Below are 23,792 nucleotides of genomic sequence, written 5' to 3'. Positions count from 1 at the left end.
GGTGGGGCCCTTGCCAGGGACTGCCCTCTTCTGCCCAGAATTTCTCTGCCTCCTGTTCCTATCCTAATTCTCATTATTAGTTTTATTATTACTTAAAATATGGAAAACAGTTTTCTCCTAATTCTCATTATCAGTTTTATTATTACTTAAAATATGGAAAACAGTATCTGAAACGAATTTGGTTCATGTGAGATTCTTGTCTTCCTTTGTGAATTGAGGGGGTGAAACTCACTACGTATTTCCATTTACAAACCCCTGTACCATTTAATTACTAAGTCAACTAGAAATGTGACATTTAGTAGTTTAAAGGTACAGTTTAGGGGCATGTGTTCTCAGGACCTCTGAGGCTATATCACAGGCAAACAAAAAAGTTAAATAAGTAGTATGTAGATAAGAAAAGGTACAGTTTACCTGTTGTGTTGAAATAATTCCACAGTTTAATTTTACACATGGGAAGTCAAGAAATCCATCTTCAAACTTTCTGTTGCATTTTGCAGATAGAAACTTTTTACCCTTATTTGCCACTTAAATCCTTGTGACACTATATTTCCAACACCAACAATCACTTTTCCAAACAGCACCATGGTGTTTCCAACACTAACAACCAATTTTCCAATTCTCTGGACACCAACTAGATGTTCAGCAGTATTCAATTCTGACACTGCCGGGAGTTGGAGCAGATACCGCAGGCTAAGGGCTCAGTATTGCAACAACACCCCCACTTTAGACACTAGTTTCAAGTCTTGGCCCACCAGTAACTTCTGACCAACCAGCTATGCATAGGGCATTCCCAAGACCCCTCCTCAGGTTTAATAATTTGCCTGAATGGCCCATAGAGCTCAGGAACACATTTTGCTTAGATTTACCTGTTTCTCACAAAGGATACAACTCAGGAACGGTGAAGTGGAAGAGATGCCAAGGACAAGATATGGAGGGAGTGGAGCGCAGAGCTTCTGTGCCCTATCCTGGAGTGTCACCCTCCCAGCACTTTGACGTGTTCTCCAATCTGGAAGTGCTCTGAATCTCACTGTTCAATAATTTTTATAGAGATCAATTTCCAGCCCCCACAACCCTACTTCTTAGAGTTCAGTGGGTGGAGCTGAAAGTTCCACCCTGTAGTCCCCTGGTCATTCTAGGGACGGGGTCTTTCTAGGTCTTTTGAGTCCCGTCCTGAGGCTATCTAGGGGCCCCACCCTAAGTTTATTAGTATAAACTCTGGTGTGATCCAAAGGGGCTGATTATAAATAACAAAAGACACTTCTATCACTTAGGAAATTCCAAGGGTTTTAGGAGTTCTGTGCTGGGAACCTGGGACAGAGACCAAATGTATTTTGTCTTATATGCAAAGCACCACAAAGGGCCTGCAGCTGACTAACATTACCATTGATTTTAGAACTGTGAGAAGCAGAGCCAACAGAGTTTACTCCTGTCTTGAAGCTAAGTGCATAGAGTGCCCAAGTCACTGGCAAAGTCACAGTGAAAAAGCGTTAATAGCCATACAAATGCAATAATATTAGTATGTTATATTATTTTCTGTAGAATATTTTGAAAATACAAAAGTATATATCACAACGTAGTAGTCATCCATTAAAACTTTTATTTGTAGTAGATACCAATTAAGGAAAAACTGTAGAAACAACCTATATACCATGTAGGTGTAGCTATTTTAAAAGAATTGGTAATTGAAAATCTAAAGTGACCAGTGTCAGCTCAGAAAATCAGCGGTGGTTGTTATTATTATTGAGGCTCTGTCGCCTAGGCTGGAGTACAGTGGCGCAGTCTGGGCCCACTGCAACCTCCATCTCCTGGGTTCAAGCGATTCTCCTGCCTCAGTCTACCAGGTAGCTGGGACTACAGGCACGTACCACCACACCCGGCTAATTTTTGTATTTTTAGTAGAAACGGGGTTTCACTGTGTTGGCCAGGCTGGTCTCGAACTCCTGGCCTCAAGTGATCCACCCACCTCGGCCTCCCAAAGTACAGGGATTACAGGCGTGAGGCACTGTGCCTATTTGCATTATAAAAGGACTCATATAATTCCTGCACAGTCTTATTTAAAAGCTTTGATTTGTTGAAATGCTACTTCCACAGAGCTTTTCAGGATCATGTCTGGTGAGTAGTTTGACTAGATAGAATCTTTGTCACACAGTTCATACTGAATGTTCGTGCGGCTATGAAGGGCAAAACATCTCTGTGCGCAGCTTGTGTTGGTCTGGGCTTGAAAGCACCCAGACTGAGCTCTGTGGGTCTGTGATAAGAGCTCTCAGGAGAGAGAGGATCCTTAGAGGGCTTGTACTTTGAGAAGAGACTGGCAAGGGAGAATGGAGGCAGTGGTGATTCGGGCGTTGGAAGGATGAGACACTGAGCATGGCTTGGCTTTTTTCCAAGCCTCTTCAGTCTCATTGTCTAGCAGATAAACCTAATCTGCCTTTAAGCTGTTCTGAACTCAGGGCTGACTTAGGCTTAGGGAAGTCTGAGGAAAGTGGACCCTCTGTGTCCCTGCCATGTGGGTTCTTGTTTCTGTACTGTAGTCTCCCTTCTCTTTTCTTTCTTTTTTTTTTTTTTTTTTTTTTGAGTCAGGGTTACTGTCACCCAGGCTGAAGTGCAGTGGTATGATCAGGACCCACTGGAACCTTGAACACTTGAGCTCAAGTGATCCTCTGGCCTCAGACTATAGGTGGGCACTAGCATGCTGGCTAATTTTTAAATTTTTTTGTAGAGATGAGGTCTCACTATGTTGCCCGGGCTGGTCTCAAACTCCTGGGCTCAAGCAATCCTCCCACCTTGGCTTCTCAAAAGTTCCGAGATAATAGACATGAGCCACTGTGCCTGGCCAGTAATCACCAGCTTAAGAAGTTATAGCTGTGTGGAAAGACACAGGACTCAATAGGTCAAATGGTAACATCCTACATACGCAGGAGGAAACACACACACAAACAAAGCCTTTGTTCACAAGCAGAGAATTTCTTTCTCATTCTTGCCTCATCCCCTGTATCCAGAGATCTTATTTTTTTCCTCTTTTTATCACCTTCATATTACACTGGTCTGATGTTTTTTGTTTTGTTTGTGTGTGTGTGAGTGAATTTTTCAGAGCTCAGCTTTCTAGAGGGTGGAGCAGTGTCTGTCACACAGGCTTCTCATAGCTCAAACTGTCATCCCTGCTTTAGCTCATCTCTTCCTAATTGTTCTCTACTCTCCACCCCCCACAACTCTGCCGTTTTTTTTTTTTTTCCTGCTGGCCATGATTCCATGGAGAAGGAAACGAACCTTTCATTTGCTCTCCTCAGAATGGCCTTCTAGAACTTTACCTCTGTTTACTCAAAGCGTCTGGGAATAATCCTGTAGGGGTGTGCTATTCAATGACTTCCTACTTGAAGGGTCTAAGCCAGGGAAGTCTTGAGGGGGAACACAGAACCTCTCAGCCCTTCCCCATTTTAAACCAGTTGTGGATAGCAGATTCAGTGGTAAAAGTGAAAATTTGATTTTGCAAATGCAGCATTAACTTCAGTCATTGAGAAAGCTTGCCTTTGATGGCGATTTACATATGTAAAATAACCTATCAATAATACGTTTGTAAAATACATATATCATTTATGTATCAGATTAATCTTATATTTTGTTGTTGTTTTGAGATGGAGTCTCGCTCTGTTGCCCAGGCTGGAGTACAGTGGCGCAATCTCGGCTCACTGAAACCCCTGCCTTCTGGGTTCAAGCGATTCTCCTGTCTCAGCCTCCCGAGTAGCTGGGACGACAGGCGCATGCCACCACACCCGGCTAATTTTTTCTATTTTTAGTAGAGATGGGGTTTCACCATGTTAGCCAGGATGGTCTCGATCTCCTGACCTTGTGATCTGCCTGCCTTGGCCTCCCAAAGTGCTGGGATTACACGCGTGAGCCACTGTGCCCGGCTTGTTGTTGTTTTGAGACAAAGTCTCACTGTTTCCCAGGCTGGATGGAGGGCAGTGACACAATCACAGCTTACTGCAGTCTCAACCACGGGCTTCCCAGGCTGGTCTCAAACTTCTGGGCTCAAGCATTCCTCCCATCTTGGCCTCCTAAAGTGCTGGGATTATAAGGCGTGAGTTACCATGCCTGGCCTATTTGAACACAATATGGAACATTTCAAATATTTTATGATGTTCACATGTAATTTGGTCCTCTGCATATTATATTTTAAAAATGTAAAAATTCTTGGATGGGTGCGGTGGCTCATGCCTGTAATCCTAGCACTTTGGGAGGCCGAGGCGGGTGGATCACCTGAGGTCAGGAGTTCGAGACCAGCCTGGCCAACATGGTGAAACCCCGTCTCTACTAGTAATACAAAAAATTATCTGGGTGTGGTGGCAGGTGCCTGTAATCTCAGCTACTCGAGATGCTGAGGCAGGAGAATTGCTTGAACCCGGGAGGTGGAGGTTGCAGTGAACCAAGATTGTGCCATTGGACTCTAGCCTGGGTGACAGAGGAAGACTCTAAAAAAAAAAAGTAGAATTTTTTCTTTGTGACACCTGAAAATTTGAGGGAAATCATAGATCTTAGAGTTTTGTAGTCTTAGAACAGCAGTTCTCAAACTTTTTGCTCTTAGGACCCTCTTATACTCTTTAAAGTTATTGAGGCCTCCAGTGAGCTTTTGTTTATGTGGGTTATACCTATTAATATTTGCATATTTGTTGTATCAGAAATTTAAGAATGTTAATGTATCTTTGTTTTTTTTTTTTTTTTGAGACGGAGTCTTGCTATATCGCCAGGCTGGAGTGCAGTGGCATGATCTCGGCTCACTGCAACCTCCGCCTCCCGCCTCCGGGGTTCAAGCAATTCTCCTGCCTCAGCTTCCTGCGTAGCTGGGATTACAGGCACGCGCCACTACGCCCAGCTAATTTTTGTATTTTAGGTGAGATGGCGTTTCACCATGTTGGCCAGGGTGGTCTCGATCTCCTGACCTCGTGATCTGCCCACCTCGGCCTCTCAAAGTGCTGGGATTACAGGCATGAGCCACCATGCCCGGCCAAGAATGTTAATATATCTTAAAAATTAATAAACTTAACTGTTAGCAAATAACCTTTTTAATGAAAAATATTTTCTAAAACAATAAAATTGGAAGAGTAGAATTGTTTTACACATTTGAAAATTTGAAGATGTCTGGCTACATAGAGACAGCTAGATTCCTAGATCTCCTTCAACATATAGCCTGTTGTGACTTATTGTTTTGATGTTGACTTACTGTATTGTTGAAGCACATGAAGAAAAAGGAGCCTCACACAGAAATGTAGTTGGAAAAGGAAGACATGTGTTTTAATAAAGCCTTTTAAGATTGTGTGTATTCTTTGGTACTATGCCAAAACTCTAACAAGTGGTAGCTTCTTTTTTTTTTTTTTTGAGTCTCGCTCTTCTTGCCCAGACTAGAGTAGCGTACAATGGCCCGATCTCGGCTCACCACAACCTCCACCTCCCGGGTTCGAGCAATTATCCTGCCTCAGCCTCCCAAGTAGCTGGGATTCCAGACATGTGCCACCACGCCCAGCTAATTTTTTTGTTTGTTTGTTTGTTTGTTTGTTTTTTTAGTAGAGACGGGGTTTCTCCATGTTGGTCAGGCTGGTCTTGGACTCCCAACCTCAGGTGATCTGCCTGCCTCGGCCTCCCAAAGTGCTGGGATTACAGGCATGAGCCATCATGCCCGGCCGACAAGTGGTAGCTTCTTAAAGGTTATTTGTAATACAGAGTTTGAAAAAATTACCTCAAGGAATTTTTTTGTACTTCGTTAACATAAAAATCCATTTTTTATCTTGCAGTTTGAATGGCTTTTTTTTTTTTTTTTTTTAATTGGGGTAGCCTCTTGAGCCAGAGTGGGCTCAGAGACTCCTTGAATGGCTCTTTAAACCATAATTTTGACATTGTTGTTCCATTGAAAGGGTCTTGGGGGCTCCCAGGGGTTCCCAGACCACACTTTGAGAATTGCTGTTTTAGAAGCTGGAAGAGATCTTGAAGATTAACTCAGGCCCATTTCTCCCCTGGGTTGGAATAAGAGGAGTGATTGAAGCTGAGGGAGGACTGACTTGCCCAAAGTCATGCATCTAGTTATTCATAGAGCTGTGGCTGGAATTAGGTTTCTTGAGTGATTCTGTAAACATGTCTCTAGTGCTGTGCTAGGTTCTGATTCCTTGGGCCAGGATCCACTGTGCTATCTTTTGGAGGTAGTTGTCTCCTGTGGAGAGAGTTGTCTCCTGCGGCCCTGGTCCTTCGAGTCTTGAATGCATTTGTTCACCTTTTGTTTCTTATTTTCTCTTAAGTTTCAGATTGCCAAAATCATCATTATATTTCCAAGTAAAATGTTGAGCTGTTGTGTCAGTTTAGCTCTGTGGCTGCCTTTGTGTGTATCTAAATTTTTTTTAAGTAACTGGTAGACACTCAAAAGGCATTGGGCTACATGGAGGTTTGAAGTATGCATTGGGTGTGATTGGAGTAGTGTCTGTTTTGCATAGGAAGGCATTTGGAAAGAACTTTAACAATACACAGTGGATCTCTCAGCAGACTGGAAGAATTCTGTGGGTACTTGGTGAGTACTATACTCCGTATAGTACTCTGTAGTACTATATATACTATATATATATGTGCTATATATACTATAATATGTATACTCTATAGTACTTACTATAGAGTAACTGAACTCTTTCTTTTGTCTTTGAATTATATAAATTCCTTGTCTATTTTTTTTAAGGGTATTGACCAAAGCTTTGGACTGAATGTTTTCCTGCTGTTCTTTTTTTAAAAATTTTATTTATTTATTTATTTTTTGAGACTGGCTCTATTACCTAGGCTGGGTACAGTGGTACAGTCATGGCTCATTGCAGCCTTAACCTCCTGGGCTCAAGTGATCCTCCCACCTCAGCCTCCCAAGTAGCTGGGACTACAGGTACACACCACTATGCCTGGCTAATTTTTTTTTTTTTTTTTGTAGAGATGGGGTCTTCTCTACAAAAAAGCCCAGCCCAGGCTGGTCTCAAACTCCTGGGCTCAAATGATTCTCCTGCCTCAGTCTCCCAAAGTGTTGGGATTACAGGAGTGAGCCACCATGGCCTGTTTTTCTACTCTTAAAAGACTTTCTTCCCCTTGTAAATTAGCCCAAATCCAGTGTTTTGTATAGATATTCTTCAAGAAAAAAAACAAGTCATTTGCACTTGCTGTGGAGTTGCTTTGAGACCATTTGACAGAATTTAGTACTACTGAAGGTCACCAAAATTAATAAGGACATGGCAGTCTGGGAAGGATCCTTTTATTTAAAAGGAACAATCATGATGCTATCAAGGACCATAATGACATCTTTGAAATTTCATGAGCTGCCTCACAATGATGAGGCAGCGTGTGTGCTCGGAGTCTTATGATTTCAGTGTGAACTCTGCAAGCTTGGTGGTCTGTTTTGTGAACAAAGGCTTTGTTTGTGTGTGTGTTTCCTCTTGTGTATATCCTAATATCCCCACCTTGCCATGCCTCATGTCTCTAAGGCCTGTACCTGCATGATTAATTCTGCTGGTTGTTGGCCAGGTGGCACTCCATTGACAGGTGGCATTGTCTTTGAACTTAGCAAGGCAGAACAACATTTTCCTTCACTCTCAAGATTGCTATGAGGTGCTAGGCTAGGATTGGCTATGGGTTTTTTCATAATTACAGCCTCCTTTTAACAAACCCAATATATTAAACTGTAGACTTATTAAAACACTTAGGGGTTGAATATTTGCTTTTCAGAGCGGTCCTCTTTAGAGTTCCTTTAAATAGCTAGTTCTCCAGTTTCATTAAAATATAATTTGATTCCCAGAACTTGCATTGTAGGAACACAGGTCCTCATTAAGGTGCAGCATACCCATTATTGCTCTCCTGGTTTCTGTGTATTAGAGGCAGAGCCCCTTGTCACTGGAGATTGTAGCAGTGTTTTGCCTAGAATGAGGAGCAAATGAGGGAGATGGATTATTTTCTTTATTACCACCCTGCCCCCACCGCCACCAACCATGTCTGTCTAACAGTTCTACTAAGAGCTGAGTATTGAATCAAGGCTGCCTTGTGTTCTGAAAGGCTATGCCCACATAGAGGTATGTGTGTGTGAGGTGGAGCCCCTTAGAGAAAAATACAGTTGACTGCTGCTGCCCACCAAGACCAGCCTTTCCTCCTTTTCTCTTGTTGCTTAGGCTCAAGTGATCCTCCTGCCTCAGTCTCCCAAGTAGCTGGGACTACAGGTGCACACCACCATGTCCAGCTAGTTTTTGTATATTTTGTAGATATGGGCATTGCTGTGTTGCCCAGGCTTGTCTTGAACTCCTGGGCTCAAGCAATTCCCCCACCATGGCCTCCCAAAGTGCTGGGATTACACGCATGAACCACCACACCAGGCTCTTTGATGCCTTTTTTTTTTTTTTTTTTTTTTTTTTTTGGGAAGTCTCTGTCGCCACCACACAATTTCTTCTCTAGAATGACAGGCATTCAGATTGCCTAAAAGTACTTGCTAAATGAAAATGGTTCTCTAAAATCAGCCAAGCACACTGCAAAGAAAACACTTTTTTTTTTTTTTTTGAGATGGAGTTTCACTCTTGTTGTCCAGGCTGGATCTCAGCTCACTGGAACCTCCACCTCCTGGGTTCAGGCGATTCTCCTGCCTCAGCCTCCCGAGTAGCTGGGATTACAGGCATGTGCTACTATGCCTGGGTAATTTTGTATTTTTAGTAGAGATGGGGGTTTCACCATGTTGGTTGGGCTGGTCTTGAACTCCTGACCTCAGGTGATCTGCCCACTTCAGCCTCGCAAAGTGCTGGGATTACAGATGTGAGCCACCATGCATGGCCAAAACATTCTTATCTCAAGGAGTCTAGGATGAAAGAGAGAGGTCGTGCTGATTACAACCATTGACTTCCAAGCACAGAGTAGTTACTGATGAATATACTAACATTCAGAAATAAATTTCACTGCAAATATTAAGAAGTAAATTTTACTTCCAAAGTTGTTGATATCTAATTGATTTACTACTTCCTTTCTAAAACCTATTAAATGAACCAGTGACACAGGATAGTCATTTCTTTTTTTTTTTTTTTCTTGAGATGGAATCTCGCTGTGTCGCCCAGGCTGGAGTGCGGTGGCGCAATCTCGGCTCACTGCACGCTCCGCCTCTCAGGTTCACGCCATTCTCCTGCCTCAGCCTCCCGAGTAGCTGGGACTACAGGCGCCCGCCACTACGCCTGGCTAATTTTTTGTATTTTTTAGTAGAGATGGGGTGGTTTTGATCTCCTGACCTCGTGATCCGCCCGCTTCAGCCTCCCAAAGTGCTGGGATTACAAGCGTGAGCAACCACGCCTGGCTGGATAGTCGTTTCTACAGAGATTTAAAATCTGCCAGGTCACTAAGTGAATGGTAGCTCAGCATTAATTATATGAATTTGTATTTGTCGATCACATTTGTCCCCTGTCCCTTAATGCCCTTTGCAGATGTTTTTGGAAGTGAGTTATTAATGCAAAAATTTAAATTTTATTACTAGATCATTTCACAGCTGTTTTTTACTTTGTCTTGAGAGGCTAAGTACATGAACCATCTGCACACACACACTCATAATTCCTGTTATTTCTAACTCTGAACAATCTTTAAGTTCTAGTTTTCCAAAACTCTAAATAATCTAGTTTTCTTTTCTTTTTTTCTTTTCTGTTCAGGAGACGATAGATGTCATGTTTCAAATTATCTGAAGCTTAGTAAGAGATTGCAGTTCTGCAGTACTTTTTATGTTAAATGACTAGAGACTTGTACTTCAGTTTTTATTTTGGGAGATAGGAATTTGAGGATGATCTGATTGTTGATGTATTTATCTGCAGCAGTTTGTCTTACAAAAGATGATTTATGGCCGGGTGCGGTGGCTCATGCCTATAATCCCAGCACTTTGGGAGGCCGAGGCAGGTGGATCATGAGGTTGGGAGATCGAGACCGTCCTGGCTAACGCGGTGAGACCCCTGTCTCTACTAAAAATACAAAAAATTAGCCGGGCGTGGTGGCAGGCACCTGTAGTCCCAGCTACTTGGGAGGCTGAGGCAGGAGAATGGTACGAACTCAGGAGGTGGAGCTTGCGTAAGCCAAGATCGCGCCACTGCACTCCAGCCTGGGTGACGGAGTGAGACTCCATCTCAAAAAAAAAAAAAAAAAAAGATTTACCTCTTCTCTGATTTTAGTATGAAAATTTGAGGCTGGGTGCAGTGGCTGATGCCTGTAATCCCAGCACTTTGGGAGGCTGAGGCGGGAGGATCACCTGAGGTCAGGAGTTTGAGACCAGCCTGACCAACATGGTAAAACCCAGTCTTTACTAAAAATACAAAAATTAGCTGGGTGTGGTGGTGCACACCTGTAGTTGCAGCTACTCGGGAGGCTGAGGCAGGAGAATGGTATGAACTCAGGAGGTGGAGCTTGCAGTAAGCCAAGATCACGCCACTGCACTGCAGCCTGGGTGACAGAGTGAAACTGCATCTCAAAAAAAAGAAAAGAAAAGAAAAGAAAATTTGAAATATACAGAAAAAATGGAAAGAATTGGTCAGTGAATTCACTAGTTAACATTTTGCTATATTTACTTTATCAAAGAGCTACCCAACTAGCCATCTCTTTACCATGGTTTTTATTTTTTTACCTTCAAGAAGGAATGGCCTTTACAGCTAATAGTAAAGTGATAAGAGAGACAAACAGACATGCACAGTGCCTGACACATGGTAGACATAGTATAGCAGGTTAGCAAATGACGGACTGAATGTGAATGAATGAATGACTTGGGTAAAATATACTTCTAGCTCCTGAGTACTCCCAACCACTCCTCCCCTGCCGTTGGTTCTCACTCTTCCTGGAACACACTCCCTCAAGATGTCTTTGTGGCTTCCTTCCTTCCTTTTGGTTTCTGCTCAGTGAGAACTTCACTGACCTCCCCTATATAAACTAGCAGCTCCTCCTGCCACACACCAGCCCTAAGTACTGCCTGCGTGCTTTGTTCTGCTTCCTGCTGTGTCCCCAAACTCTAGAATAGCACCTGCGATTATATACAACCGTTCCTCCATGTACAATGGGGTTACATCCTGACAAATGCATCGTAAGTTGAAAATATTGTAAGTTGAAAGTCTATTTAATACACCTAACCTACTGAACATCATAGTTTGGGCTAGACTACCTTTAAAGGTGCTCAGAACACTTAACACTGTCTTAGCCAGGCATGGTTGTATGTGCCTGTCGTCCTAGCTACTCAGGAGGTCTTAGGCAGAAGGATTGCTTGAACCCAGGAATTTGAGGCTGCAGTGAGCTATGATTGTGCCACTGCACTCCACGCACACTCCAGCCTGGCCAACAGAGCTGGACCTTGTCTAAAAATAAATAAATAAAATAAAGTGCACTTACATTGTCTACAGTCAAAGTCATCTGGCAGCACAGAAAACTGCACACTTCATGATAGCATGGTGGACTGGAAGCTTCCGCTTGTTGCCGCTACTTAGCATTGCCAGAGAGTATAGTTCCATGTGTCACTAGCCTGGGAAAAATTTAAAATTTGAAGCACAGTTTCTACTGAATGTGTGTCATTTTCGCACAATTGTAAGTTAAACCATCGCAGGTTGGGGACTCTATATACGTGTGTGTGTGTATATATATATATATACATACACATGTATGTATATGTATAAATAGATACGGAGAGTTGGTGCTCAGGAAACAGTTGATACAGGAAGGAATGAACAAATGAGAATTCCAAGGTTTATACTTTTGTTGTTATTGTTACTTTAAGGTGTTTTCTTGTCAAAATAGCCAAGAGATGTTTGAGCTATGCAGAGTCACTAAAACATGTCTCAGAGCCAGAACACTCATAGGGAAGGTTGTGATTTGGATACGGTTAGCTTGCCTTGCTTAGAGAAGTTCCAGGGAATTCATGTTCAGCATTTTTTTCTTTGTTTTTCTTTTGGAGACAGAGTCTCACCTCGTCGCTCAGGCTGGAGTGCAGTGGCGCCATCTTGGCTCGCTGCAACCTCTGCCTCCCCGGTTCAAGCAATTCTTATTCCTCAGCCACCTGAGTAGCTGGGATTACAGGTGTGTGCCACCATGCCTGACTAACTTTTGTATTTTTAGTAGAGATGGATTTTCACCATGTTGGCCAGGCTGGTCTCGAACTCCTGACCTCAAGTGATCCACCCACCTTGGCCTCCCAAAGTGCTGGGATTACAGGCATGAGCCACTGTGCCCAGCTAGCATTTTTTTCTTTGAAAGACTTGTGTTCCTAAGCAAAACCCTTGGTGATTCTGATGCCTCTCATCCTCCTCCTAGCACCCCTGCAGTGGACCATGAGTCGGTAATGCCCACTGAGGACCTCTGGGAGCCATGTCAGACGAATCTGCCTCAGGGAGCGATCCAGACCTGGACCCGGACGTGGAGCTGGAGGATGCGGAAGAGGAGGAGGAGGAGGAGGAGGTGGCAGTGGAGGAGTGTGACAGGGATGATGAAGAAGAACTGCTGGATGGTAAGTGCGCTCTATTGAGTGACAGAAGTTGCCTTATATTTTCCTCCAATGGAATTTTTGCTGGGAGACCTTGGTGTTTCCAGTTAGATTTCTTAGGCCATCCATAGTGGGAAGATAGAGACTAGGAACTGAGATGCAATGAATTCAGATGCCCATTCCTAGGAAATGGATTATTGTTCCTGCACATAAGCTTTGTTTTACTGCTGGAAGAACCTTTAGCCTTTAGCTTGTCTCTGACAGATGTATGGACTCAGGTCCAGAGATTCGAGTGTTGCATACTTGCTCAGGTCATGGAGGAGTCAATGGCAGAGTTCCTATGGTAAGACTTTGCAGTCTGGAGGCCATAGGCTCTTCAGGTAGATGTGAAAGTAACTGTGAGTGGTCTGTAAGTTTTCTGAAATTATACATACAATTCTGCTGTGTGTACATGAGGGAATTGTCCGGGCAGAGATTCTCAGACAGGTTCACAACTTCAGAAAGCTCACTGCATTGCCTGCAGTGCTGCGCTACCTCTTGGCCATTCCAGTGACTATAAAGTGCCCCTACTGGGAGGGCACTACATCTCCATAGCTGGTAGACCCCCTTTTGATGCCTTCTATTTGGTTTGCTCAGCTCACTCCTTCCTTTGCCCTCAGCTTCTTGAAATGGCATTGGACTTTTAATGTTCAGTCTAATGTTAGGTTATTTGGCCAGCCACAAGGCTTCTCAATTAATTCCAGCCTTTTATGGCATAGGATTTAGTTGTTTGTAAGCTTCCTACTAACTGAGGAATAGGGTTTTTGTCTGTTCATAACAGATCCCCTAGTGGGACTGAATGTTGTATTAGATCATCTAATTACTTGAATCTGAAGGAACATAGAAAAATGCACTCCTGCCGTTCTCCAGATTCCAGGAGGATGAGCACTGATCCTCTGTCTTTGCTGATGTTTACTATCTTCAGTTCTCATTCATCCTAACAGCTGTCATGTGGCTTGGGAATCCGTTTGCCCTCCTTTATACTGTCCAAAAGCCTCTCTCCATTTCTGCAGGGAAATGACCATTCACTTTTATCCCTCCAATAGCATTTGCTGTCCGTTGCTAGCTTATTCAGTTGGAGTCTCATTTCTAGAAAGTAGAATGAATAGAAATAATGGAAGACAGTAATGTTTGCTTGGCTCTCATTGTTCCTGAGATGATGTTAGAGTCCCTAGCTGTCAGCATCACTTTTTGCTTTTCATCATTTGGGTTCTCATAATTGTATTTACAGACACCCTTAGAACTCCCATCAGGTTTAGATTGGATTTTAGATGCTTCTGGTGAGTGTAATGGATATATACACACTATCTTCCCTGTTGGCTTCTTGGAATTCTCTTTTCCCTTTTCCTTGTAAAATTGTTAATTATTCCAAAATTATATGAGATGCTTCTGCGGACTTTACTACTATTTATTTAGAAATGACAAGAATTTAATTGTGATTTGTCTCAGAATAATGTAGCTGTGCAATTTGGTTTTGGTGTTGTTTTTTTTTTTTTTTTTTTTTTTGAGATGGAGTTTTGCTCGTTGCCCAGGCTGGAGTGGAATGGTGCCATCTCAGCTCATTGCACCCTTCACCTCCCAGGTTCAAGCGATTCTCCTGCCTCAGCCTCCTGAGTAGCTGGGATTACATGTGCCTGCCACCACGCCTGGCTAATTTTGTATTTTTAGTAGAGACGGGATTTCTCCATGTTGGTCAGGCTGTTCTCGAACTCCTAACCTCAGGTGATCTGCCCGCCTTGGCCTCCCGAAGTGCTGGGATTACAGGGGTGAGCCACCATGCCTGGCCTTAAATACTTTTTTAAAATTTTGAAATGACTCATTTTTATTGAAGTTCAGAGTGATAAACAAACATTCCATTAGGCACTATGTCCTGCTGTGCTCTGCTAGGTTAACTGACTTCTTGGAATTTGACTCAAGGACCATTTTTTATATTTCACTACAGTGTTAGAGCCACAAAAGTAAAAGTGATACTTCTGTTACTTGTGGTGTCTTTGACCCTATTTTACCTCTTAAAGCTTTTTTTTTTTTTTTCTGTCGTCCCTGGCTGGAGTGCAATGGCAGGATCTCAGCTCACTTCAACCTCCGCCTCCCAGGTTCTAGCAATTCTCCTGCCTCAGCCTCCTGAGTAGCTGAGATTACAGGTGCCTGCCACCATGCCCAGCTAATTTTTGTATTTTTAGTAGAGACAGGGTTTCACCATTTTGGCCAGGCTGGTCTCAAACTCCTGACCTCAGGTGATTCACCTGCCTCGGCGTCCCAAAGTGCTGGGATTACAGGTGTGATCTACGCCCGGCCTAAAGCTTTTCTTTTCCTCTCATGTTGAGCACTCTATGCAATTTTCCTGAAAAATCCAAAACCTGCCTATTTCTTTAGTCTTGTCCTTGCTGCCATCCCGTAGTCATGGGCAGAGCAGCTAGCTGTTCTACTAGTAAGAATAGCTATGAATAATCTAGTTTTAGTTGGTGTAGTGTGATGTGGCCCTTTTGTTTTCTTAGAGCAGTGGTTCTCAACCTGGTATGATTTTGTTTCTTAGGTAGCAGTTTACAATGTGTGAAGACACTGGTTGTCAGGATTCTTGGGAGTGGGGTGGGGATGCTACTGTCATCTTGTGGATAGAGGCTGAGGATGCTATTAAACATGCTACAGTGCATAGGAGAGCCCCAAGCTCACCCCAACAATTATCTGTCCCAAATGTCAATAGTACTGAGATCTGAGAAACCATTTCACAAAGGAAACTTACTTCAGCCCTTTTTTTTTTTTTTTTTTTTGAGATGGAGTCTTGCTCTGTTGTCCAGGCTGGAATGCAGTGGCATAATCTCGGCTCACTGCAACCTCTTCTTCCCAGGTTCACGCCATTCTCCTGCCTCAGCCTCCCGAGTAGCTGGGACTACAGGCGCCTGCCACCACACCTGGCTAATTTTTTTGTATTTTTAGTAGAGACGGGATCTCACCATGTTAGCCAGGATGGTCTCGATCTCCTGACCTCGTGATCCACCCGTCTAGGCCTCCCAAAGTGCTGGGATTACAGGCGTGAACCACTGCGCCCGGCCACTTCAGCCCTTTTTATTTGAAGTTTCATCTCTACTGGATAACTGTAGCTTACTTTTATATTGTTTGTCATAGTTTACACAAGCATGTGAACAATCTTATTCTTTTCAAAAAACTGTCTTTTGGCTTTGGTGTATTGTGTTTGTTTTCTTTGTAATTTCTACTTTATAATTTTCTATTTCTTTTGGGTTTATTTTGCCTTTGTTTCAGACTTCTTAGGAATGTGTGTAGCTCATTAATTTTCAGATGTTTTTCTATATATTTAAAGCTTTCTTTCAAACTTCTTAAGAATGTGCGTAGCTCATTAATTTTTAGATTTTTTTTCTATATAAGCATTTAAAGGTATAATTTTCTCTATAAGCTTTAGCTCCATCCCCCCATAAGCATTTTGACACACTTTATCATACTTAATTGTCTTTCGTTTTTCTTTTTCTTTGTTTTTTTTTGAGATGGAGTCTTGCTCTTTTGCCCAGGCTGGAGTGGAGTGGCGTGATCTCAGCTCACTGCAACCTCCACCTCCTGAGTTCAAGCAGTTCTCCCACCTCAGCCTCCCGAGTAGTAGCTGGAATTACAGGCATGCACCACTATGCCTGGCTAAGTTTTTGTATTTAGTAGAGACAGAGTTTCACCATGTTGGCCAGGCTGGTCTCAAACTCCTGACTTCAGGTGATCCACTTGCCTTGGCCTCCCAAAGTGCTGGGATTATAGGCATGAAGCACCGTGCCCGGCCCATACTTAATTGTCTGGATAATTTTGTATGTTAGGTAGGGTAGATACATTTTACAGATGGGGAAACTGGGGCTCAGAAGGGTGAGTGGCTTACTCAGTATAACTTAGCAAGAAAGTGGCAAAGCTGGACTTTTGGTCTTCAAGGCAGTGCTCCTTTTTCAAACCAATGCTGCTTCTGAGACCATAGATTCTTATAATCCCCTTTCCTGTGATATGTTTGCTTTCTTTCCTAGTTTCTGCTTTGAGGGAAGAAGGTGATTGTTAATTATTGTTGAGCAGAGGTGGAAGGACAGTTAGAAGTAACAGCAGGTATAAGGCAAAGTAGAAGGGAAAGTATGGCAAATGCTAAGGAATGATGAGCCGTCTTATTTGTTAATGCACTGGACACAAGAGGGGGAATCACCGGAGTAAGACTGGAGAGATGACCTATGGTCAGATCATGGAGTAGTTTAGAATTTGTTTTATAGGCAACATGGAATTGATGGTCACTTTTTTTTTTTTTTGACGGAGTCTCGCTCTGTCATCCAGGCTGGTGGCACAATCTTGGCTCACTGCAACCTTCACCTCCCAGGTTCAAGCGATTCTCCTGCCTCAGCCTCCTGAGTAGCTGGGACTACAGGCACGCACTACCACATCCTGCTAATTTTTTGTATTTTCAGTAGAGACAGGGTTTTACCACGTTGGCCAGGCTGGTCTCAAACACCTGACCTCAATTAATCCACGTGCCTCAGCCTTCCAAAGTGCTGGGCTTAAAGACATGAGCCACCACGCCTGGCCGATGGGCCCTTTTACTGAGGAGCATCCATCAGACCTTTGACTTCAGGAATGTTAGACTTTTGACTTCAGGAATGTTACTCTAGCACTGTATCAAAGACATGGCCTGTAGACATGGAGGATCAGTTAGGTCTGTAGTAGAACTCTATGGGAAAAGGTAATGAGGATTAGACCTGTTTGTGTCAGTCGATCACACAGGAGGAGTAAATGGTCAGACTTGTTGCATTGGATTTTACAGGACTTGGTGACTTACTGGATTTGTAGGGCAGATTGAAGAGGGGTGGGTAAAAGCCCAGGAAGATCATGAGATCTTTTACAAAGGTGGGATGAACAGGATAGGGAGTGGATGGGGGAGTGAAAGATATTTTTGGCTTTGCTGCAATAAGTCAGGGCATTGTTTCCTCCTTGATACTGACCTTTGTATGTTGAGTAGTGGGATAGTAGTGCAAGAATTGGTTATTATAGAACACGGACGTTTGACTGTTGGAGAACAGCACCATGACTTTGTCTTCGAACCAACCTTCAAGTAAGGAGAAGATAGTGTTTTTTGTTTATAACATGTTAAAGGACCCATGACATGTTGTGAGACATCTTGGATTTGGTTTTTCATCCCCCTCTTTTTCTTTTCTCCTGATTATCTGTTCTTAGCTTTCTCTGTTCTTTCAGAATGGTAGGGAAAGTTGGGTGTTAACACCTTTAGGGTCTGTTGTTATTAAAGGTAGAGGTTCAAAATTTGACACCTCTGGGATTGGCTTTCCTTATGTAATAGTTTTTCTTTCTTTCATTCATTCATTCTTTTTTTTTTGTTTTGAGACAGGGTCTCACCCAGGACCACCCAGGCTGGAGTGCAGTGGCGTGATCACGACTCACTGCAGCACCCCAGGGTCAGGTGGTCCTCCCACCTTAGCCTACCAGGTAGCTGAGACTACAGGCGTGCGTCACCATGCCCAGCTAATTTTTAAAATTGTTAAAAAATTATTATTTTATTTTATTTTGAGATGGAGTCTCACTCTGTTGCCTAGGCTGGAGTACAGTGGAGCTATCTCAGCTCACTGCAACCTCCGCCTCCCAGGTTCAAGCGATTCTCCTGCCTCAGCCTCCCGAGTAGTTGGGATTACAGGCATGTGCCACTATGCCTGGCTAATTTTTGTGTGTATGTGGTTTTTTTTAGTAGAGTCGGGGTTTCACCACGTTGGCTAGGCTGGTCTCGAACTTCTGACCTCAAATGATCCACCCACCTCAGCCTCCCAAACTGCTGGGATTACAGGCTTTTAAATTAAAAAAAAAAATACGTGGTGGCTCATGCTTGTAATCCCAGCACTTTGGGAGGCCGAGGTGGGCGGATCACGAGGTCAGGAGATCGAGACCACGGTGAAACCCCGTCTCTACTAAAAATACAAAAAATTAGCCGGGCGTGGTGGCGGGCGCCTGTAGTCCCAGCTCCTCGGAGAGGCTGAGGCAGGAGAATGGCGTGAACCCAGGAGGCGGAGCTTGCAGTGAGCCGAGATCGCGCCACTGCACTCCAGCCTGGGTGAGAGCGTGAGACTCTGTCTCAAAAAAAAAAAAAAAGATAGACACAGGGTCTCTCTATGTTGCCAGGCTGCTCTTGAACTCCTGGCCTTAAGCAGTCCTCCTGCCTTGGCCTCCCAAAGTGCTAGGATTACAGGCATGAGCCACTGTGCCCGGCCTAGCAAATTTTTTTCTTTTTTTTTTTGCAGAGAGGGTTTTGCCATGTTGCCCAGGCTGGTCTCGAGCTCCTGGGCTCAAGTAGTCTGCCTGCCTCAGTCTCCCAAAGTGCTGGGATAACAAGCGTGAGCCACCACACTTGGCCTGGTAATGGTTTTGGGGCTCCATATTTTCTTCTAGCTTAGCTTCAGGTCCAGTCTATTCCCCTACATGAGGTACTTTGGAATATTTAGATGACAGGAACTTCTGGAATAATCCAGCCTTTATTTTAAAAAGTTTATTTCCAGTTGCTGCTTAATGTATGTTCTAGTGGATGTGAAAGTATGGAATGGTTGGATACATGTCGTAGGTAGAGTCCTATGTTTTTGTCGCTTTGTAAAGGGATTTTCCAGTGTATTGCTGGTTCATTGGCACATTTATTTCCTTGATGTCACTTCACTGTTTTTTGTTTTTTGGGTTTTTTTTTTGAGACAGAGTCTCACTCTGTTGTCCAGGCTGGAGTAGAGTGGCAGGATCTCGGCTCACTGCAACCTCCACCTCCCAGGTTCAAGCGATTCTCCTGCCTCAGTCTCCCGAGTAGCTGGGATTACAGCACACACCACCACACCCGACTAATTTTTGTATTTTTAGTAGAGACTGGTTTCACTGTGTTGGCTGGGCTGGTCTCAAACTCCTGACCTCAACTGATCCACCCACCTTGGCCTCCCAGAGTGCTGGAATTACAGGCGTGAGCCACCGCTCCTGGCCTTTCTTCACTCTTTAAGCCTGCAGTAGACTCTTCTTTAATGGTTGATGGCTCTGTCAACTGTCCGTGATAGGGAGCCCAGACCAAGAGAGATGTCCAAGGGTCTTTCAGTCTTTACAAATGGCAAAAATCCTAATATTATTTCTCCAAAGTAGTTTCTTGTCCTCCTGCCGCAGAGAAACATGGGAGAAAAATAACAAGAAGAAACCTGAGCTTGAATATGCACTAAAGATTGGAGGGTAAAGGAGACTCTTAGAATTTAATATGTTTTCTTTGTTTAACAAGAGCTTTATGTTTCTTATTCATTCAGATTTATGGATCCAGTTCCTAGTTTCACTCCAAAATTTCAGCTATTTTCCAGATATATGTCAAATCTTAGTTAATAATGAGATTCTCCTTCCCACTACCACTTGCATTTCTTTTAGGCTACCCTTTTTCTTATGTGAATATTTGCAAGGAAAAACTGGATGTCCCAGTTCTTTTCCTCCAGTGCTTTTACTTTATTACCTGTGCTGGATTTCTTTGGTCTTTGGTTCTCCAAGAAGGTATCCTGAGCCACCACCATCCTTTTCTTCTGAGAACACACTGCTCATCCAAATTGTTTGGCCTACGTTGTGGACAGCCATGTTCAGCTAAGACAAGAGTAGGGCTTTTCTTGGCCGGGTGTGGTGGCTCACGCCTATAATCCCAGTACTTTGGGAGGCCGAGGCAGGCGGATCACTTGAGTTCAGGAGTTCAAGACCAGCCTGGCCAACGTGGTGAAACCCCATTTCTACTAAAAATACAAAAATTAGCCGGGCGTGGTGGCAGGTGCCTGTAATCCCAGCTACTCGGGAGGCTGAGGCAGGAGAATTGCTTGAACCCAGGAGGCGGAGGTTACAGTGAGCCGAGATCGCGCTATTGCACTCCAGCCTGGGGGACAAGAGCAAGACTTCATCTCAAATAAAAAAAAAAAAAAAAGAGTAGGGCCTTTCTCAAGAATTTTATTGTAAAACAAATCAAAACCCAGGCCAGAAACTACAGACATAAGTAACTTACTGGTTATTCTAAGAATGACTGCTTGCCAAAGGGTTTTATTTCCAAACTTAGTTCCTCCATTTGTGGTTGGGGGTAGCTGGGAGTTTATGGAGCTTTAGGATGAACTTGACAAACTTGTTAGAACGTCAGTTTTACTGGAAGATTGGGGAAGTGGTGTCAAGGTTAGGAGGTTCAGTACTTTAACTGGTAAGGAATTTAAATGTTTTTTATAATGAAAATTATGACATAGAAATCAAAATTCACATACATTTTTTGAGATGAAATAAGATATTTTGGCTGGGTGCGGTGGCTCATGCCTGTAATTCCAGCACCTTGGGAGGCCGAGGCAGGTGGTTCACCTGAGGTCAGGAGTTAGAGACCAGCCTGGCCAGCATGGCGAAACCGCATCTCTACTAAAAATACAAAACTTAGCTGGGTGTGGTGGCCCGCGTCTGTAGTCCCAGCTACTTGGGAGGCTGAAGAACGAGAATCGCTTGAACTCGTGAGGCAATGGTTGCAGTGAGCCGAGATTGTGCCATTGCACTCCAGCCTGGGTGACAGAGTGCAGTGGTGCTCACCTGTAATCCCAGGTACTCTGGAGGCTGAGGCAGGAGAATCGCTTAAACCTGGGAGGCGGAGGTTGTGGTGAGCCGAGATCACGCTACTGCACACCAGCTTGGGCTACAGAGCGAGATTTTGTCTCAAAAAAAAAAAAAAAAAAAAAAAAAGAATGAATATCAAAATAATTATACTGAGTGAAAGCCAGAACTCCTGAGAGAGAGAGAAAGAAAAAGAGCAAGAGAGTGAGAGAGAATAAGAAAGAATGTGGTATTGAGCCTAAAATACCCATGAGATATATATATGTGTGTGTGTGTATATATATATTTGGCTTATAACTCTCTTAGTCTTTTTACAGTCTTTTGTTATAATGGTGCATGTGTTAGGCCTCAGGGGGAGACTTCAGGAAACAGAATCTCTCTGACCTACTCCTGCCATCCTTTTACCTGCCCCAGGGCAGGACTCTAAAATTCCAAAGCCTCCTTTCTAATTATGGGTCATAAGACCCTCATTCCAGAGAGGGTCCCACTCATACACTGGGGGAAGTAATACTGACGTGAAGCTTCCATAAAAATCCTAGAGGGGATGGGTGCAGTGGCTCACGCCTGTAATCCCAGCACTTTGGGAGGCTGAGGAGGGAAGATCACCTGAGGCCAGGAGTTCGAGACCAGCCTGGTCAACATGGTGAAACCCTGTCTCTACTAAAAAATACAAAAATTAGCTGGGCATGGTGGTGCACGCCTGTAATCCCAGCTACTCGGGAGGCTGAGGCAGGAGAATTGCTTGAACTCAGGGGGCAGAGACTGCAGTGAGCCAAGATTGCACCAGTGCACTATAGCCTGGGTGACAGAGCGAGACTCTGTCTCCAAAAAACAAAAAACCCTAGAGTACTGAGTTTGGAGAGCTTATGGATAGCTGAACATGCAGAGGTTTCTGGAGGGTGTCACACACGGAGGATATGGAAGCTCTGCACCCCTTCCCCCATCCCTTACCCTAGCATCTCCTCATCTATATCCTTTGTAATATCCTTTATAATAAACCAGTAAATGTATTTCTCTGAGTTCTGTGAGTGGTTCCAGCAAATTAATTGAACCCAAAGAGGGGTTCATGGGAGCCCCAACATGAAGCCTATCAACTGGTGTGTGTCAGGGGACAGTCTTGTGACTGAGCACTTAAATGGATCTGACACTGTCTGACATAGTGGGATCTGACATTATCTCCAGGTAGATAGTGTTAGAATTGATTTGGAGGACACCTAGCTGATATCTACTGCAGAATTAATTAGTCGCTTGGTGGTGGGGAGAAATCCCCACACGTTTGGTCACTAGAAGTCTTCTGTGGTGATGATTGTTGTTGTAGTGGTGTGAGAGCAGAGGAAAAACATGGTTTTAGAGTTTTTCCAAAAGAGAGTGAGAGAGCAAGAGAGAATACATCATGTGATTCCATTTATATTAAAAGTCTAGAAAATACAAACCAATCCTTAATGACAGAAGGCAGCTTAGTGCTTCTCTAGGGATAGGATTAGGGGCAGAGAGAGGAGGGAAGGACTTTAAAGTGGCATAAGAAAAACTTTCAGGGGTGACACATCATTATCTTGATTTTTATTAGTTTTATATTAATAGTATACAATCAAACCTGAATAAAGGTGGGAAAAATGTGAAAAAAAATAATCCAAGTAGCTTTTCTTTTCCTTTCTTTTCTTTTTTTGGGACAGAGTCTCATGCACTGTCACCCAGACTGGAGTGCAGTGGCGCAATCTTGGCTTACTACAACCTCTGTCTCCCAGGTTCAAGCAATTCTCCTGCCTCAGCCTCCTGAGTAGCTGAGATTGCTGAGATTGTAGGTGTACCCCACCACACTCGGCTAATTTTTGTATTTTTACAAAAAAAAAAAAAAAAGAAAAGGGCAAAAACCGTGATTACTTTTGCACCAACCAGATAGTAGAAATGGGATTTCACAATGTTGACCAGGCTAGTCTCAAACTCCTGGCCCGAAGTGATCCACCCGCCTCAGCATCCCAAAGTGATGGGATTACAGGCATGAGCTACTGTGCCTGGCCCCAAGTAACTTTTTTATTTTTTATTTTTTTGAGACGGAGCCTCACTGTCACCCAGGCTGGAGTGCAGTGGCGTGATCTCAGCTCACTGCAACCTCCACCTCCTGGGTTCCAGTGATTATCCTGCCTCAGCCTCCCAAGTAGCTGAGACGGACCCTGGGCACCTACTACCATGCCTGGCTAATTTTTGTATTTTTAGTATATTTTTAGTAGAGATGGGGTTTCACCATTCTGGCCAGGCTGGTCTCAAACTCCTGACCTTGTGATCCGCCTGCCTCGGCCTCCCGAAGTGCTGAGATTACAGGCGTGAGCCACCGCACCTGGCCCCAAGTAACTTTTAATATAGTACTCTGTCTATATAGATTCAGTGGGATATATTATATGAAAAAAAAAAAAACTGTAAAAAAAGAAAAATCTTAGAGCTGGCCACAATGGCTTACACCTATAATCCTAGCACTTTTGGAGTTCAGGGCAGGAGAATCCCTTGAGCCCAGGAGTTCAAGACTGGCCTGAACAAAATAATGAGACTCCATCACTACAAAAAATTTAAAAATTATCCAGGCATGGTGTGCAGCTGTAGTCCAAGCTACTCAGGAGGCTGAAGCAGGAAGAAGACTCATTGAGTCTGGGAGGTCAAGACTGCAGTAAGCTGTGATCATGCCACT

General features: G+C 43.6%; 1 protein-coding gene across 6 annotated transcripts in view; it reads left to right on the top strand.

Moving 5' to 3' along the window:
• Nucleotides 1-23,792, top strand: part of RAD54L2 (RAD54 like 2) — a 128,958-nt gene that overhangs the window by 43,099 nt on the left and 62,067 nt on the right. For 5 of the 6 annotated variants that reach the window (XM_058441866.1, XM_032161411.2, XM_032161410.2 and 2 more), the window contains one exon: nucleotides 12,307-12,499. In XM_058441866.1, the coding sequence (XP_058297849.1) occupies nucleotides 12,361-12,499 (139 nt within the window). In that variant the 5' untranslated portion in view covers nucleotides 12,307-12,360. Of the gene's footprint in view, nucleotides 1-2,434; nucleotides 2,678-12,306; nucleotides 12,500-23,792 lie in introns of those variants that run through there. The other variant, XM_058441869.1, reaches the window with a different exon arrangement.

Source organism: Hylobates moloch, unplaced genomic scaffold, assembly GCF_009828535.3.
Source record: "Hylobates moloch isolate HMO894 unplaced genomic scaffold, HMol_V3 SCAFFOLD_8, whole genome shotgun sequence".
NCBI classification, from domain to species: Eukaryota; Metazoa; Chordata; class Mammalia; order Primates; family Hylobatidae; genus Hylobates; species Hylobates moloch.
Note: the sequence above shows the minus strand (reverse complement) of the source record. Positions and strands in the feature narration are given on the sequence as shown.